Below are 19,783 nucleotides of genomic sequence, written 5' to 3'. Positions count from 1 at the left end.
CTGATAAAGGAAAACCCCCGCCAACAACAGGACAGTCAGTGAGTGACCCTTAATGATCCAGGTGTCATTTCAACCTACAGTAGCTAACAGTCACCCTGGTGTTGTGTGGCCAACCAATGGCGTCTGTCCGGATCATTTGTGGTGAGGATGATGATGCTGCTAAGTCAAAGAACAATGACTGAACCCCTCAGTCCGAGGAACAAAAAGGTATTTTCCTTTGTAAATACTTTGAATGTTTTTTTTCCGCCAATGCCTGTCTATGGGTGAGTGGCCATCCCAGACAAGTCAAAAGCCTTATACATTTCACACACACGTCTTGGCTGGAACACCTATATCACTCTTTCAAATAGGGAAATTAAAGACTGATGGTGTTACTGATCCTTTAAATAAAACAGTATTAGTTAATACTATAAGGTTTCTGTGCTGTACTGTGTTTTGGAGGTATAGAAGAGGGGCTTCTTCCCCCCAAAACACAGCAAGTGAACAGATGTTTTTGTACATACACTTTTTTTAACACCGCTTTGCAAAAGCCTTCCTTGATGTACTAAGAAGACAAAAAAAAGTCTGGCTACTTTAATGTTTATTTTGCACACTCACTGGCTTGCATGGTATTAGGCCACACCCCCTTTTAAAACCTGCTTTAACGATTGGCCCCAGGGGACTCTACTGTAGAAGTGACATTAGTCATTCATGGTTTTCTTTCAGTAGGGAAGGGATCAGGATGCCCATAGATTCAATAAGTAATTGAATAAACTACGCTTCCCATGTCCCCGCTTTGTGCTATGGGCCGTCACAATGCACTATCAGGGCTGGGTATTGGAACATGAATAACTAAGGGTACGTGTTTGAGTGTTATTACAACATAACTTTGTATAGGGTTCCATACCATTTCCTTTTTCTTCCGGTCATTCTGTATTTTCTGTGCCACAGACCTCTTCTCAAATCCATCCCAATGCATCCCTCCCCTTTATGAGGTATGTAACGATGACATGTACTAAACACTAAACACTTTTATTCTTTAAGCTAGCTAATGTCCATGACAATCTGCTCCAGAAAAAAACTACTGCTTTGTTGAAAAACCCTTTCTAAAGGGGGCTTTGAAATGTTTTGCCGTATAATTTAAGGTGAGAGTGAGTAGGAATTCTGAAGAGTAATCCTCAGGTTTTTATTTTTTTTATTTATCATTCCTTTAATTTATCCTTTATTGTATTATTTTAGAGCCTGGAGGCTTGTACTTAAATACGTGTATTAATACAGAGGCCCCAACCTCATTCGCTAGCTGTGCCACAAAATTGAGGCAGTTTAGAAAGGAGGAAGGCGTTGTTGTTGTTTTGCCAAGTTGGTATTTATTTTGAAGCATCAGTGACTGATACGGTTGTTGAAAGATTGTCGGCAATACCGTCCTGAACAGGAAACTGGTTTTATCGGCCGTTTTCTCTTTTGTAGATGATTGCCACCTTTTATGTCCATCTATGTTCCCCCTGTTGGCAACGACTGTTGTTTCACTTCAGGGTGAGGTCACCCGACAGAACCCACACTGATCACTCAGAGCACCTCTCTGATCAACTGTTGATACATCCCTGTAATAAAAACAAAAAGATGGTATTCCTCGCAAGCTGATCACTGCATGTTATGAGTTGTCGTTTAATGTAAGATTCATATCTTTATTTATACATTTGTTTCATATTTATTCTATTGTATTTTATTGTTGGTCATTCTTTTTCATGACCAACTGTACAGAAGCATTTGGTTAACATCCACCTGTGATAGATTTGCAACGATGTACAAAAATGTTTGCTCTAGAATTAAACTGACCGAAGAAATTAAACTGTTGTTGCCTTATATAGGCTATGTGCCACCCAAAGACGTTTCGCACACAGTAGCTTTGAAATGAATTCTTATTTTGCACATATACGCAACTATCTCAAAGTAGCATACATCACAAAGTTATATAAACACTCAAGCCACACTAACATAGGCCTCAACCAATAGCTGTACTACTAATAATACATAAGTCTTGTCGGTAGGAATATGGAGAGAGATTGGTTTTAACCTAAACCGTAGACATTACCGGCTGGGTGGCCATACACACAGCCTGTGGACACAAGGCCATTTGTAAAAAAAATATGTTGCTTACTACAGATCTTTTTAGTTTTTGTTATGTGCATCTTCAACTTGATGGGTCAGCAATCTTTTTTCTCAGTATCCATGGTTTATTTGTACAATATACAATTAACCCAGGTGAACAAGGTAGTGTACCTTTACTGCCACACTGTCGACAATGTCAACAAGGGTTGTCAGACACCGTGCACCGATCCAAATGAGCCAGCTGCCCACAAGAGAAAAACCTTGCACCTGCAAGCAACAATGAAGGGGTCCTACTGTATGACCGTATGACAGACAGTATGACTGTATGAATGACAGTATGAGCGTATGACTGACAGTATGACAGTATGACCAGTCAATAAAGCAATGTTCCAAAAAGAAATGACTGGTTGTATCAATCAGCAGCAATCAGCATAGCCTAGCCTAGCCTAACAACATATACCATGTGCTCTAGTACTGGCCTCTCGTCAAGCCAGCACCTTCCCCCCAGCCACAAAATGAGACTCCCCTTAAATAAGCCAATCAGTCCCAGGTGGACTGATTGGGCCATACCAATAACAAGGGGAACTTCCCTGGCCAAGACTGGGTTAACCTTCTGCCCCCTAGTGCTCCAGAAGTCCAAATATCACATTAAATATGTGAGGGGAGAGACAGTGAGAAGGGATTTTCACATTCTCACATGAACGTATGACCAACAGTATGACCGTATGACAGTACGACCGACATTATGACCTGTGAAAGGCGGCCCATGAGTGGCTGGATGATGGCAAAGAAAAGTTGAAGATGACAGCCAGGTTTGAGAGTGTGGGCCAAAAACGAGGGCACTGGTGTTAGGACAAAAAGGTCAAGTTTTATTTACTCCAAAACCAAGGTCACAAAATAAATAAACAAAAATAAATCCAGTAGTTAGAAAAATAAAGCAATGTTCCAAAAAGAAACAACTGGTTGCAGCAATCAGCATAGCCTAACAACATATACCATGTGCTCTATTACTGGCCTCTCGTCAAGCCAGCACCTTGCCCCCCAGCCACAAAATGAGACTCCCCTTAAATAAGCCAATCAGTCCCAGGTGGACTGATTGGGCCATACCAATAACAAGGGGAACTTCCCTGGCCAAGGCTGGGTTAACCTTCTGCCCCCTAGTGCTCCGGAAGTCCAAACAATACATACATACATAACAAAAACTGGTTTACCGGCAGTTAACATATCAAAACAATCACCAACCATGTTTCTAAAGCCTACTGTGTCAAAATCCACTGTCAAACGGATGTTTGTGAAATAACGTGTGTTCCCCTTTAAGGCCCGGCCTGCATTGTAGCGAGGCCATGGTTCAGAAGGGAGAACTTCAAACAAATGTTTTTTGGTTGTTTTTACAGATATAGTCTTCAGATTTGGCATGGGTATACTATGGAATCTCCTCTTAATAGCCACATTCAATAGCTGAGCCTACGTGTTTTGGATGCAATGTTAGAGCTGTTTAAACATGTTGTAGCGCTGTATACATATGCATGTATTTCACTTTAAAATGCATATCTCTGCCGTCTTTTGCCTTATTGCTATGATTTAATCACCCTATAGTCCCACAGTGACCTGGTACATGTGTGCCAAGTTTGCAGCTTTTCCCACTTTCGGCACCAAAGGAGTTAATGTGTGGGTGTTTGGTTAAGTTGTGGTCACTGCACTATATCCCAATGGTCTGACCATATGGGTTGCAATGTGAAAGTCAAATGGTACATGTATAACAGGTTTCATGCAGATTGCACCTTCCTAGTGGTAATGGCAGCCTGTTGAAGTCCTGAACTTCAAGGCCATGTTATAGCGCCACCTATGTGTTATTCTGGCCCATCTTTTGATTCCTTTACTAACTTTACGAGTTCTACAAGCCTGCCAATTTTTATAACTTTTGGAGCCAAAAAGTCAGGATAAAAATAAAAATAACGAGCAACAATGAAGGGGTCCTACTGTATGACCGACTGCCACCAGCCTAGCCACCAGCCACATATACCATGTCCTCTAATACTGGCTTCTTGCCAAGCCAGCACCTTCCCCCTCTGCCACAAAATGAGACTCCCCTGAAATAAGCCAATCAGTCCCAGGTGGACTGATTGGGCCATACCAATAATAAGGGGAACTTCCCTGGCCAAGGCGGGGTTAACCTTCTGCCCCCTAGTGCTCCGGAAGTCCAAATACCACATTACATATGATGTGAGGGGAGAGACAGTGAGATGGGAATAGACACTTTAGTTATTGATACCTTACAACGATTTTAAAACGGAATCCTTGTGATCCTACAAATTGGACGTTTAAGTAGTTACTTGTATTTATTGCAATTGACTAATTGACACTGTCTAAATACAGAATGATGTGTCTTATTTTGTTGAACCTCTCAGCTGCAGAGGTTTTGGCTAATGAACCATGTGCTCTCCAACAAACTCCAGTTCAATTCTGATTACTGTGACAGTCATTGAAATGTGAAAATCAAATGACTTTGGAGAATGCGGGCATCGATCCCGCTACCTCTCACATGCTAAGCAAGCGCTCTACCATTTGAGCTAATTCCCCTTTCTGTATGACATCTTATGAGATAAAAAGCAGTACCCTCATTAAGCATAGCTTGTGGCTTTAAATTCCCTGTAGATGGTACAGGTACTTTTTAGATTTTTTTTAGCTTTATTATAGAGAGAGATATAGAGGAAAGTGTGGAAGACAGAGGGGAGGACATGCAGTAAATAACCCAGGCCGGATACTATCTTGGGTCTCTGTGATTAGGACTGTGCCCATATGGTATGCGCCTTAGCGCAGTGCACCACCGGGGCTCCCCAGGTACAAGTACTTTTAATGGAAACGTAAAATATATTTTTAATGTGGGAAAATCTAAAGATTATTGAAGCCTGGGTTACAGTTTCTGGACTGCCTCCGAGGTCCTAACACATTGCAAAATGTCCGAACAATTCTGAACGAGGTCCGAACCAGCTCCTAATCAGGTCCGAACACATTCCTATCGAGTTTCAAACGAGGTCTGAACGAGGTCCGAACACTGTTTCCGAACAGTGTAGGTCACGTGACCGAGGAGGCGCGGTTATCGCTTTAGAGTGGCAGCCATTTTTTTCACCGCATCAACACTGACTCAGGAAAAAGGTTTGGAAACTTGATTAATACTCATAAAAGCAACACCATAAAAAACAAAACAGTAAACGATTTCATTTCTCGTCCCGCCAGCATGATGATATTCAACATTGTATTTCAACTTTCTTGTTACGTGGCCACTTTGCTAACGGAGCTTCTGACTGCTGTGCTGCTTCTAGCGCTTTGTTCGTCCCCTCCGGTAGTGGAGCCTGGTTATGTGTTGGGGCAGAGCAAACAGATGTGTCCAGATGTATATGTCAGATGTGTCCAGATGTATGACATGCTTGTGCCAAGTTTAATTATTAACAATAATAAAACAGTACTGCAAAACATACCTACCTACCTACATAAATACTTACACACACACACACACACATATATTATAATAATTTCCTCCACTCTGTCTGTCTGTCTGTCTGTCTACACACACATAGCCTAGCTCAACATTAACCTGTTTTATATTTAATGTTCGCAGATGACTAAGACAGGAAAGCCAGACAGTTACTGGAGGGACATCTGCATAAAATATGCCCAGGGCCAATTCCATTTCTCAACTGGCAAACGGCATGGGGCCAAGAAATGGAAAAAGGCCTTGGAGAAAATCGATGCTTGCCCCCTGCAGAGCCATAGTGCTACTAAGGATCTGTTCGGGAGAAGCCTTCAGTGCTCCTGTGGGTTCCACAAGGTAGGTGAAATTATTTTCCCCTGTGGATTCCACAAGGTAAGTGAGTTATTTACAGGTTTGCTTTTTCCTCTGGTGGGCTTCAGTGATTTTGCAGTAATGCCTGATGTTGATGCCTGTTTGCTGTCTTTTTGTAAATTGTCTGTACCCCCCCCCCCCAGCCAGCAGATCTGTCATCAGGAGCTGGGTCCAGTGAGGCAGGAGTAGTTGAGATGGAGGCAGGGCGAGTCCAAGTCAGCTCGGAGGTAAGGAGAGGAGACATGGAGGCAGGGAGAGGAGACACGGAGACAAGGAGAGGAGACACGGATGCAGGGGGAGTCCGATCCCACACAGAGGCAGGGAGAGGAGACACGGAGACAAGGAGAGGAGACACGGATGCAGGGGGAGTCCGATCCTACACAGAGGCAGGGAGTGGAGTCATGGAGGCAGGGGCATCAGTGGCAGGACAGGAAGTGCAGTGCTATGGGTGCAACCAGCTTGTGGAGGCAGGACATTTTTCAGAGCACCTGTCTAACCACCATGCAGAGGAGACCTGTGACACCTGTGGGGCCAAGGTGCAAGGTACTGTTGGTCTTCTGAACCATATACAACAGGTTCACTATGCCGCAATCATTATGCCATCACCGCAAAAGTACAACAAAAGCACTGCCACCACAAAAGTAACACCAAAGAAGACAACACCATCTCTGGTCCGTCCTTTAACCAGTTTTTCATCAGATCTTCCATCAACGCCATCTCCGGTCCATCCTTTTCACTCCACTTCACTGCAACACCACACTGCTACTCCAATCAATTGGAAAGGGTTTCTTCCGGAGCAGTTTCAGAAGGTAATCCATGAAGCCGATCAGGTGTGGGTTGCCAAATGCCTCTATGAGCCTACAGGCCAGCTGAGGCAAAAACTCCACGCCTGCTGGTTTTACCCCCCACTGATGCCCAAACCATCTCCTCCTGAGCCTGGGTGGTACTCCCGGCAGAGGTTGTTCATCTGGGCACCAATGAGAACGTGGGGGATTTCTTTGAAATGCCCACAGTGTTCGTTGAGGATGAACAGCTCCGGGATATACCGAAAGGTCAGGGAGGTGATCGACGTGGATAGCTGCTATTACCTAGTGGGAGGGGACTATCCACGTTGCATCAAGTGCGCACAGCCGGTCTGCCCGTGGAGCCAGGAAATTCTTTCGCAGGTGGATGTGGCACACAGGAGCCTGTTCCCCGCTGTCCTTACGACACAGCTGGCTCTAGACAGGAGATGCATGACTATCCTGAAACCAAGGACCAACGGGAACAGTTCCTCCTATATGCAGTCTGCGATAGAGGAAGCTCACAGCGAGGAGTGGGCGTGGCAGACCATCCGCTACCTGTCGGATTGTGAGCACCACATGAAGATGGCTACCTTCGTCCCCTCTGCAGCTGTCTATCCTTCTCCACCACCCTTCAGGCCCCCACTCGCCCAATGGTTTGAGACAGTCCACTCCAACGACATCCTCAGCCATGTGGATGAGATGAAGGGGGTGATCACATCCACCTATGGCAGAATTCTCAAGATGGATTCAACAAAGAAGGTAAGGGTTTCAACAGTAAAAAAGTATGTAAAATATAACATGTATAATTACAGGAAATTGGTTTACTTCTTAGTGCTTGTGTTGTGTTTTAAAGATCACCAAGAAGCTGGCTGGCATGATCAGGGACAGTGCTGCTTGGATGACCAACATCGGTAATGAGTTTGGCCAGGTGTTAAATTCGATTTTGATAACGGGTGAAGGTGCAGGATTGGAGGATCTGTGCCAAGGCATAGTCACTCTATACCAGAACGCTGGCCAAGCTGAACCTGAGGTGATCTATGTCGACCGGGACTGTTGCAACCAGTCAGGTGGGTGAAAATTGCTCTCTCTCTCTCGCTCACACGCACGCACGCACGCACGCGCACACACACACACACACACACACAGTGTTAGAACCATTTGTATTAAATGTATTTATTTAATACCGCTCCTGGAATCCGTGGGACCTGACGAACACCACAGGGCTGCATCTGGTGAACCATGACAGCATGCGCCACGTCTGGGAGAAGCAGCAGAAGCACCTGGAGTGCCTCCAAGACCCTGCAGGTGTATTGCTGTACATGAAGGTGGGGACACTCCGGAAGGGCGGCAAGGAGTTGGATGTCCTCAGGTGTGGTAGGGGGTCCTCCTCCCTGGAGAGTTTCCACCGACACCAGTGTGCATTCATTCCAGGTACATTCACATCTAGGCATACTTACTGTATTGTATGTCTTTTTAAAATGTTATTTTCTGTTATGACAGAGAATGTGTTGTTCAATTATTCAAAATAACACAATTACCACTGTTGGGTATTCATATGTGTTCACTTTACAATAATGGTTGACTGAACAGAGTATTTTGTTTCTTAGGCTGGCGGTGCAATGCTGTGCATATGCAAATGTATATGCTGGAGGGGATATCGAGGTGGAACATGGGCCGGGCCAAGGAGGCAGTAGACGTGGAGGGGGCCTCAACCCTAAGAAGCTTTGATGTTCGCTTGATGTCCCATCTGACATTCCCATCTGACATGATAAATGTCCCTGCCTCCCCATCGCCCCTATGACTGTGCCATTGATCTCCTCCCCGGCGCCCCTTTGCCCAGTAGTCGCCTGTATAACTTGTCCCGTCCTGAGAGGGAGGCCATGGAGAAGTATATTAAGGATTCTCTTTCGGCTGGCCTCATGAGACCCTCCTCTTCTCCTGTTGGTGCAGGATTTTTTTTTGTTGCCAAGAAGGACAAGTCTCTTCGTCCATGTATTGATTTCAGGGGACTCAATAACATTACAGTCAAGAACAAGTATGCCTTGCCCCTTATCAGTTCCGCATTTGAGCCGCTGCAGGGTGCTACAGTCTTCTCTAAGTTGGATCTACGCAATGCCTACCACCTGGTGCGTATCCGGGAAGGCGATGAGTGGAAGACTGCCTTTAACACCCCCCTCGGCCACTTTGAGTACCTGGTCATGCCCTTCGGCCTCACTAATGCCCCTGCCGTGTTCCAGAACCTGGTAAACGATGTCCTCCGGGATTTTCTCAACCGCTCAGTTTTTGTCTATTTAGACGACATCCTTATTTTTTCTCGCAACCAGGAGGAACACTTCCAGCATGTCAGGCAAGTTCTTCAGCGGCTGTTGGAGAACAAACTATATGTGAAGGCCGAGAAGTGTGAGTTCAGTGTCACCTCTGTATCCTTCCTTGGGTTCATCATCGAGAGCGGGCAAGTGAGGACCTGTCCCGAGAAGGTCAGTGCAGTGACAGACTGGCCCATTCCCGATTCCCGCAAGAAACTGCAGCAGTTCCTGGGGTTTGCCAATTTCTACCGGAGGTTCATCCGTGATTACAGCAGGGTTGCAGCACCTCTCACCCGTCTCACCTCTCCTGCCCACCCATTTGCCTGGACGCCTGAGGCGGAGACTGCCTTCTCTGGTCTTAAAAGACTTTTCTCGTCTGCCCCCATCCTTATCCAACCTGACCCCTCCAGGCAGTTCATCGTGGAGGTCGATGCGTCTGACACGGGGGTGGGGGCGGTCCTGTCCCAGCGCTCTGCTTCTGATGAGAAGATTCACCCCTGCGCCTTTTTCTCTCGCCGGCTGGTACCTGCGGAGCGCAACTATGATGTTGGTAACCGGGAGCTGCTGGCGGTTAAACTGGCGTTGGAGGAATGGCGGCACTGGCTTGAGGGGGCAGAACAGCCGTTCGTGGTGTGGACCGACCACAAGAATTTGTCTTACATCCAGACAGCTAAACGCTTGAATTCCCGCCAAGCCCGGTGGTCCCTGTTTTTTGGGCGGTTTAATTTCTCCCTCACCTACCGTCCCGGATCCCGTAACGTCAAACCTGACGCCCTCTCCCGTCAGTTTAACGCCATGAACACACCGGCCTCCCCTGACACTATCCTCTCTCCTTCCTGCCTCAAGGTTGCTGCTGTCACCTGGGAGATAGAGTCCCTCATCCGAAAGGCCCAAGTCACCGAACCAGATCCGGGCAACGGCCCTCCTAACCGTCTCTTTGTCCCCAGTTCGGTCCGCTCTCAAGTCCTGGTGTGGGGCCACACATCGCGCTTTGCCTGTCACCCTGGTGTGGGCCGCACCCTGTCCCTCCTGAAGAGGCACTTTTGGTGGCCAGCGATGGACGCTGACACCCGGGCATTCGTGCTTGCCTGCACGGTGTGTGCTCGGGCCAAGTCCTCCCATCAACCTCCTGCTGGTCTGTTACGCCCCCTTCCTGTTCCTGGTCGGCCCTGGTCTCACATTGGCCTTGATTTTGTGACTGGTCTTCCTCCCTCTAAGGGCCACACAGTTATACTCACTGTTGTGGACAGGTTCTCGAAGGCGGTCCACTTCATTGCCCTTCCTAAGCTCCCCACTGCCACAGAGACTGCCCAGCTGCTTGTGCAGCATGTCGTTCGCCTCCACGGGATCCCCGCTGACCTCGTCTCCGACCGTGGTCCCCAGTTCATTTCCCAAGTGTGGAAGGCCTTCTGCCGTGCACTGGGGGCCTCTGTCAGCCTGTCATCAGGGTACCAGCCGCAGACTAACGGGCAGGCTGAGAGAGCCAATCAGGACCTCGGAACCGCGCTGCGTTGTGTGGCTGCGCGCAACCCCTCGGCTTGGAGCGACCATCTCTCTTGGATCGAGTATGCCCACAATTCCATGTCCTGTGCTGCCACCGGCATGTCCCCGTTTGAATGCTCCCTGGGATACCAGCCACCCTTGTTTCCTGCTCAGGAGGATTACATCTCCGTCCCCTCTGTCCAGCACCATCTCCGCCGTTGCCGCAGGGCGTGGAAGGACGCACGCACCGCTCTGCTGCGCTCCACAGAGCAGAACCGGCGCATTGCTGACCGCCACCGGGCTCCCGCTCCTGCCTACCGGGTGGGTCAACAGGTGTGGTTGTCCTCTAGGGATCTCCCCTTACAAACTGGCTCCAAGAAGTTAACCCCTCGTTTTGTTGGCCCTTTCCCTATTGTTTCTGTCATCAATCCCTCAGCGGTCACTCTCAAGCTGCCTCCAGCCATGCACGTCCACCCCACTTTCCATGTCTCTCGTTTAAAGCCAGTCTCCATCAGCCCCCTCTCCCCCCCGGACGTTCCCCCCCCCCCCTCCCCGTTTGATTGACAACCACCCAGCTTACACCGTCCGGCAGTTGCTGGACATTCGTCGTCGGGGCAGGGGGTATCAGTACCTCGTGGATTGGGAGGGTTATGGACCAGAGGAAAGGAGCTGGATTTCGCGGGGCCTCATCCTCGACCCCTCCCTCATCCGGGATTTTCATCTGGCTCACCCAGAGAGGCCTAGGCCGCCTTGAGGCGTCCATTGAGGGGAGGGTACTGTTGTGGTCACAGCAGTGTGCTGTGTTTTCCCCCTCCTGGGTTTGCCACTCCCTCTGTCTGTCTCTCTTCACACCTGGCCGTCATCTGCAATCATGCTCACCTGGTCGTCATCTCCAATCAACTCCCCTTCATAAACCCTTGGATTCCCTGCTGTCGGTGCCAGATCGTACTTCGCTCTACAGTGGTAATGATACGTGCCTGGCTCCAGTGTTACCTTGTTACCTCGCTACCGAACTCTCGCCTCTTGTTGCCTTTGACCACAGCCTAACTCTGTTTCCCTCTGCCTGCAGTTATCCGGATCACGCACTCCAGCTCGCCTGCTTCACCCTCCCCCCGGCTTCCGCGTCCTCTACCTGCTCCTCCACCTCATTCAATAAACCCTCTTGCATCAATTCAACACCGTCTCTGTCTGCTCTTGGGTTCAGAATCGTTTATCACAACAGGCAGGCTAATTAAAAAACGCTTTACTTTAAGGCTACTTTTAGCAGAGCTAGCTAGGTAGCTAGCAATCACTGAACATAATCTTACCGCAATCTTTGGACTGTGTACCCGCCTTCTCTTCTTAGAGTTAGCGGTAGTGCTGGAGTCTTCCGTACAGACCCTTTTCTCCAAAATGCTGCCATCCGATCCTCCATGGACCGCATCCTTGATTGCATTATTTTTAATTCAGCAGACATCTGTTGAAAGCCGTCATTGAGCTGCCGAGACAGGCCTGAGATTGCGTTCAACAGCCGCTTCTCTGTGTTCTGCGGACTGGCGGTAGAACTAAGGGTTCGCGTCGCGGGTTCGCATGCTGAGGAGTTCCAGGAGATAATCCGTAAAAATGACGGCGACTAGTCATAGTAGCAGCTAGAGATCAAAAGTCAAAACCACATGAAACGTGAGAGTACAAGAACTCGTTTTAAAAGTACTCTTGGCCATGTCCTCGCACGTGATTGGACAAAGGGACCTTTGTGGCAAAGCCTGATTAAAACTAATTGTTGACATGAATTGTTTTGTGTGTCTTTTTTACATAACATTGGCCATTGCTAATGACATACACTACCGTCCAAAAGTTTGGGGTCACCGGTTCATTTCTGCATCCATTATATATCAGCTTCATGAAATAATCAACTGGAATGCTCTACGGTCATTATTATTGTACAAATATAAGTCAAGATGTGCTGAACACATATGGGATGGATTCGAGAGTGTTTGGCTTTGATTGTCTAATTCAAGGTGATTTTAGAGAATGAATACCAAGTGTGCAATATGCAGTCATCATTACAGAAGTTGAATTCTTTAAAATGTCTAAAAATGTAAACATTTCTCAAACAAAGCTTATAATCACACTTAGTTGTGTGCTAAACCATGAAAGAGTAAACTAAGCATTGTGGTTTATATTTTAGGCTCTTTAAAACTGCCAACTTTTATTGTGTTCACACAGAATTTTGCACACTTGGGATTCTCTCAATCACTTTTTAATTAGACATTGGAAATGGTTTGCATGGAACACTAAAATGTTCCCATAGTTGTTGAGCACATCTTGACTGATTTCTGTGCATTCATAATGTTCATCAGGGGTCGGCAACCCTAGGCACGCGTGTCACCACTGGCACGTGGACGCATAATCATTGGCACACTTGCAAAAACAAAATATATATATTTTTTTTTTTCACTGCTACAATGCGGCAGCGTAATCATTACTACCGATTTGTTTTGCACTTTATTCAGTTTTGGGCATTTCCTCCCAGTGCAAATATGTTTAAATGAGTTACTGAAAGCAGTGTTCTGAATTGGGATCAATTAATCGTTTTTAAACCTATGTTGTGAGTAATAGAGAAGAAAATATTTAAAAGATTGTTGCAAGTGGCCTGTATGCATGGCCTTCCCATGTTTTTTTGCAAAGCTGTACATATCTTAAAGATATTGATGTGGATGTTTCCATCATTCTCATATAATGTAATTTACATTTTACATTTCTCACAGTGCAAATATGTTTTTGAGTTTCTGAAAGCAGTATTTTAAGATGGGATATATGTAATTATAATTTGTAAGCCCATGTTGCAAATATAACAACAACAAAAAACTTTAAAATGTTGATGCATGATTGTGGACTATATGGTATAATACAATTCCAGGTCTTCTGGAAATGTTTTTGGTCGCTGTGTCATAATTCAGCTTAATATTTAATATATTGTTCCTTAAGGCACACTCATTAATGAAAAAATGTCCAACTAGCACTACATGTTGAAAAGGTTGCTGACCCCTGATGTTCATAGAGCATTCAAGATTGTTATTTCATGAAGCTGGTTATAATGGAGTTTAATGCTGAAATGAGCAGGTGACTTAAACTTATGAACTGTAGTGTATTCAGTAATTAATCTAGCATACTTTCATTAAATAAATCAATTCAAGTTAAAATTTAAGGGTATAATTAGGCTATACTGAGCCTAATCTATTTATACCAGAGATTTTCTTAAAATGAAGTTAATACCTTTGTATAGCTCATTTGCATGTGTATAGCTCACAGAATCTGCATTTACATGTTAAAGCTTCCCCTACAATTAGGGGGAGGGGGGTCATGGGGGACGAAACCTGAACTTCTGTGACAATTTCCGGTGCTGCTTTTTGACAGGAATCCCGCTTTTCATGCAGTGTGTGGTTACAGGTCTCTGAAATCCCCTTGCAGGTGCAGGTGCATGTCCCTGAAGTCCCCTCGCAGGTGATTGAGGAGGAGGATGAGCTAGATGACACCATCAGCATGCCTGACATTGTCTGCCAGTCGGCTGGTGATCCTCCAAGTGCTGTGGAGGGTGACGCTGAACCCGACCCCTCGTCACACAGGTCAACAACACCTTACTCAAAAACACAATATTTAACTGAAGTAAATGTGGTTACATTTTAATAACATAAATGAATGTAAAATCAGCATTTCTCACATATTAGAAACAAGAGTGTACATTTATTTGCTTGGTTTTTCTTTTTCTCACTTGCACAGACCAGCCAATGTTACTCAAGGGGCGTTGTGGGATGGGATGCAGTTGATGCCCTGTCAGCCTACCTAGACATAGTCCACCTGTACACAGCTCTCCATGCCATGGACAAGAAGCCTTCAAGGTACAAAATAGTAATTATTTTGTACACCAGAATTAAACATACATCCATGGAATGAATGAAGAATATGTATGTCTCTTTCACCGTTTAGCTACACCCAGAAGGCTAGGAAGAAAGCATGGGCATCAGGAGGACCGTGGAGAGCATCGAGGAAGCCGAGTGGCTCTGCTCCTGGACAGCAGGCGGCAGAGAGGTGCTTGACCACAATTTGCTATCATTTTGGTTCAATACAAATCATTGATTAAGAGACAGCACATGTCACTGTGAGAAGTATTTATTACGTGTAAATTACTTTATTGCAATCCCTATTGACATTGTTACTTGGTTCTTCATGACTTTACATCCTTGTTCACAGTCCAGATCATATCATACTTCTCTCCCACAGACTATACATGACTCACGGCCAAGCAGCCCAGGACCCCGAAGACCACAGGGTCAGTGAGTGTGTCTGCCTCAGACTGGCCAAGGGAACAGAGCAGGTCACGCAACAGGCCCAATGACATGAAGGGGAAAACCCTGCCCATCCCTCAGTCGATTGTGAGTGGATCCCAGGTTTTTCGACTTTGACCAAAATCCCTTGGCACATATCATATATGGCCCATTATCTTCAATCTGACTTAAGGATTAGTCTGTACAATAAAGTTTAGAGCACCAATGAGTTCTAAAAGGGGTGTGGTTTAAACCTCGAAAATAGTTAATTGCTCATATCAACGTCAAGTTCGACGCCTATGATGTTGGCCCCAATACAAAAGTTGTTCAGAATCAAATTCTGAACAAGATTAATTCAACAATTTTTCAAATGGGGCGTGGCTTCGAAATGGGCGTGGCCTGTTACTAAAATAGCCACAGTTCATAGACGCAATGTTTGATTTGAGCGGGACCAACTCAATGGCCATTAGGTACCAAAGTTCTAACTGCTCAATTAAAATTAAGTCGATTTAAAAAACAACATGGCCGCCAGAGGAGGGTAAATCACTCAGCGGAGACCGTAATAGTTATGAATATGAAATTCACTGGACACGTGTAGACTGCTGCCTGTAGCTCACATACCAAAAATCCTGGTTCTCATGTTTGTAGCGCCCCCTACAGGAACTTTAAAATGCAGCCCCTACGTCACGTTTCACCAATATGTATGAAACTCGGTAGGCACGTACAAGGTCACAATACCTACAGAAAAGCCTCTTGGACCCATGCCCCAAAACCCACCGGAAGTCGGAAATTTTAATTTTTTCATTTTCACTCTCGGCGGCCATTTTGAATTTTTTTGACTTTTTGGCCTTGTATTTGAATGAACTCCTCCTAGGGAATTTATCGGATCTGCTTCAAAATTGGTCAGTACAGTCATGAAGTGGTGCTGAACCAAAATCGTGCTATTTGTGACTGTACGTTGAAGGGCGTGTCCGTGGCATGCCGTCAAAGTTGGCCATTTTTGAATTCCGTCGCCTTGTATTTGAACTAACTCCTCCTAGGGAATTTATCGGATCTGCTCCACAATTGGTCAGTACAGTCATGAAGTGGTGCTGAACCAAAATCGTGCTATTTGTGATTGTACGTTGAAGGGCGTGGCCGTGGCGTGCTGTCAAAGTTGGCCATTTTGAATGGAATACTTTCACTTTTTCGCCTTGTATTTCAACTAACTCCTCCTAGGGAATTTATCGGATCATTGATGTAGGGTTAATAATGTTAGTTAAAGTTGTTACAACATGTAATTCAGTTAAATGTGGTCTTACATGTTAATGTCAAAACAATCAGTAGGACACCACAGGGCACCTCTGCTTCTACAGATTACATAAATTTGCGAATTTTTTTTAAAACTGCGCGCAGTGATGAACGGGACCTCGTGCCGGCTTGCGGCTGCGTCACGTGCGGTCCTAACATGTGCACATCTTGCCAGCACACATGTTACGACGGCACGTGACGCGGCCGCAAGCCGGCGCGATTTTTTTTTAAAACTGCGCGCAGTGATGAACGGGACCTCGTAGTGGCGGCTGCAAGCCGGCGCGAGGTCCCGTTCATCACTGCGCGCAGTTTTAATTTAATTTACCTTCCCCATACAGCCAAGACAGTATATAAATATTTAACCTCAAGAAAAACCTCCACCTGCATGCTTGTTAAAATATGTAATACACTGTATGTTATAACCTTAGGGAGGGAGGATGGGCTTACACATATAAAATAATGAATGTTTGTCTTGTAGGCTGCTTAGGACAAGAGGAAGGAGAGGAACATGCTGCTGCAAGGCACTGTTCTTCAGCTGTACCTGGCCAAGGAGCCTCTCCCTCCAATCAACACTCTCCCGGCTGCCCCTGTGCAACATGCACATGAAGAGATGACGTTTGAGGAGCCAGAAAACCGCGAGGGGGAAGCTTTTCCCCGCCAGCGCACTCTAGCGGCAAACAAGCCTGTTGTCATCCCTCCGCCACCTCCACCTCCTCAGTTCCCTCCACAATTTGGGCCAGCTCTGTTCCAGCAAGCTCCTCCTTTTTCATATGCTCCCCCATTTCCCCACTTTCCATTTACCCATGCTCCTCCTTTTCCGTATGCTCCCCCCTATCCACACATTCCATTCACCCATGCCCCTCCTATTCCGTATGCTCCCCCATTTCCCCACTTTCCATCTACGCATTGTAACATATTTCAGCCATAATATTCTCCCATAGCCACAGTACCGAGTACATATAACATAAGCTGTAACACTTGCGCATAGCCACAAGGGGGCAGCAGCTGATCATACATAGATGAAGGGGGCGGGCTTTTAAAGCCACAGAACACGCCCACCTCTACCTGCCTATTTAACTTGGACCCCGCCAACATAGAACCAGAATCTCTTGGGCGGCGTATCCTAGATATAAAGCTTAGAGACGCTCCGCGCGTGTTATATACCATGCCTCTCCTTTTGTTTCATAGACGATAGACAATAGACCAAAACCTTAACCAAATAAAGTGAGTTAAAAGCGACCCTGTCTCGGCGGCCTTTCCTGGATTAAAAATAACATAACAGCATGCTCCTCCTTTTCCTCAGGCTCCTCAATTGCAAGCTCCTCCAGAGTGCCTTCCAGGTGCCAAGCCAAGGCAACATGCCTAGAGGCTGAACAAAGCTGCCCAGGAGGATGAGGAGCTAATGGCAAGGGGGGAACCACCATGGAAGAGGCTGACAAAGGAGAAATATCACTACACCTGCAAGGGGTGTGGCCAGGACAAAAGCAAGCGGACTGGACACACCCAGCTGAAGGGACGGTGGTACTGTCCAGAGTCAGGACAGACCCTGGATGACTGGAGGGTAGGCCTATAGTCACCATTACTTGTCTCTCTCTCTGTTGTTTGACTGTCTGTCTCTGTGTTGCTTGTGTCTGTCTCCCTATCTGTTGTCGTGGAAAAATCCACTGAGATCTCCTCATGTTTCCACAGCTTTCTCTCTGCAGAAACAGAGCTGATCAGATCCTGACCAAAGCCTCGGACCCACCAGGGGCCTCATGTACTAAGACTTGGGTGGATTTCTGACTAAAACAAAAAAATCTGGATGTATCAATCCTTGCGTAAGCACGATTTCACGCAGATTCTCTTTGTACATCCCAATTAACATGAAATTGAGCGCACATGCACAAGCCTGTCTCTCCACCCAGTCTCCTCCCTCATTTAATATGCAAATTCATATAAATAGACCTGCAGTAGTGCGCTGCAGTAGAGCTGCAGTAGTGCGCTGATTCCTCCGGAATCAGCACCTAACGCAAAAAACTGGCGTGGGAAACCGTTGCCAAGTCGGTCAATGAGGTTGGGGCGGAAAGCCGAACTGTGTCTTACATTAAAAAAAAGTGGTCGGACATCAAGGTGGACGTAAAAAGAAAGGTGTCTGCCCACCGGAGAAGCATGGGTCAGACGGGCAGCGGGGCCGGAGTCGGGGAGCCCGCCCTATTTGAGCAAAGGGTGGCAGCTGTGATTTGGGATCGGCTGCTTTTTGGCCAAAAAATCATAATAGTCGTGGAACACCCCTTCATTTCAAATGCGACCATCTTCTAACAAGGCCAACACTGCCATTGTCAACCTATCGATTATTGCCACATTTTGCGCATGCTTTTATATTCTCATTTATGCATGCATGCTGACGGTTGTTCCCATACACCCAAGGTGTCAATAATATGTACATAATTCGAAATCGACCGACTGGTTCATTGATAGATTGATTTTAAGTAACAATGGCTTGTTCTTACTCCACGCAACATCAAATAATAATATTGCAGTCAAGAATCTGATGACAAATGCATGAAGAGAGATACATTAGCCCAGATGTCATGCATGGTCCTGAAATATGTAACGTTTACTAAACAAGTCATCACTGAAAATAATATTGCTGGGGCTTCTTTTTAATTTCCTTTTAACCCCAATAGTGACAATATATTTTATGGGTCTGTTTACGTTTAGCCTAATATCAACAACAGCGTCACATTATGCGTCTCGACAACAATAACACATGATTGAAGTGCATTAAAGATCACACATCCCGACGTTCAAATCCACTTTGAACTATCCTCATATTGCAATTTGACGTCATAACTCATGATCGAGTAGGCCTAATGTTTTTGCGCTGCATTGCCTCTATGTGCAAAATCTATCTGACAAAATGCAGCAGAAATGTGCGTAAGCCAGGCATTTAGTTTGCGTGGAGAACCGCACTTTCTCATGTCAAGTCAGTCTTTGTACATCCAAACGTTTGTGTGAGAAGTTGCTTACGCAGCTTTTTTGTGCGTAAGCAAGCTTTGTACATGAGGCCCCAGGCCGGTAAGTTTTTTTTTTTTTGGCTACGCCCACACCTGGTCCACTAGTTGGGTGTTGACCTGGTGTGTGTGTGTGTGGGGTGAGTGAGTGAGTGAGTGAGTGAGTGAGTGAGTGAGTGAGTGAGTGAGTGAGTGTGTGTGTGTGTGTGTGTGTGTGTGTGTGTGTGTGTGTGGCCAGTGACTTCTGTTTCAGTGAGAGGGGAGGGACGGGCATGTACATACTTTAATGCACTCCTGACCTCCTAAACTATGTGTATAAACCAGTGTGTGTGTGTGTTACAAGACCTTCCATGGTTAGTGTCTCCTGTTTAAGTGAGAGGGGAGATGTAGAGAGGGGATATTCTGTGTTCTGGATATTCTGTGTTGTCTGCCTGTTACAATAAAGTTGAATCATTTCATTTGAGCCAAGAACAGCCTTTGTGTTTTTATTTAATTTCCTCTTGAATAACAGGACAGTGAGTGTCATCCATTTAATGTGATTGTGAAAACCAAAGCCAGAATCATTTACATTTATTCACAAAACACACAACACTCTGTTGCTCAATTTGGAATTTGTTTTATTCACTTGTGCTGCACAGATGTAGTCTCTCAAATAATTGAGGTTAGGGGAAACATGATGGGGGAGTTATTT

General features: G+C 46.0%; 1 protein-coding gene across 1 annotated transcript; it reads left to right on the top strand.

Moving 5' to 3' along the window:
- The first annotated feature begins 934 nt into the window (after window positions 1–934).
- LOC311368768 (uncharacterized protein) lies at window positions 935–19,204 on the top strand. The gene is given in 17 exon segments (XM_084487547.1): window positions 935–974; window positions 5,708–5,917; window positions 6,076–7,476; window positions 7,571–7,784; window positions 7,939–8,148; window positions 8,325–8,508; window positions 8,723–10,838; window positions 13,956–14,055; window positions 14,097–14,110; window positions 14,265–14,383; window positions 14,472–14,573; window positions 14,766–14,847; window positions 14,849–14,917; window positions 16,587–16,772; window positions 17,403–17,462; window positions 17,466–17,660; window positions 17,789–19,204. Coding segments are annotated over 16 exon segments (5,355 nt in total). The 5' UTR covers window positions 935–974; the 3' UTR covers window positions 17,882–19,204.
- The last annotated feature ends 579 nt before the right edge of the window (window positions 19,205–19,783 follow it).

The sequence above is a fragment of the Micromesistius poutassou genome (assembly GCF_964030765.1).
Source record: "Micromesistius poutassou genome assembly, chromosome: 23".
Lineage (NCBI taxonomy): Eukaryota > Metazoa > Chordata > Actinopteri > Gadiformes > Gadidae > Micromesistius > Micromesistius poutassou.
This window is presented reverse-complemented; position numbering and strand designations above follow the sequence as displayed.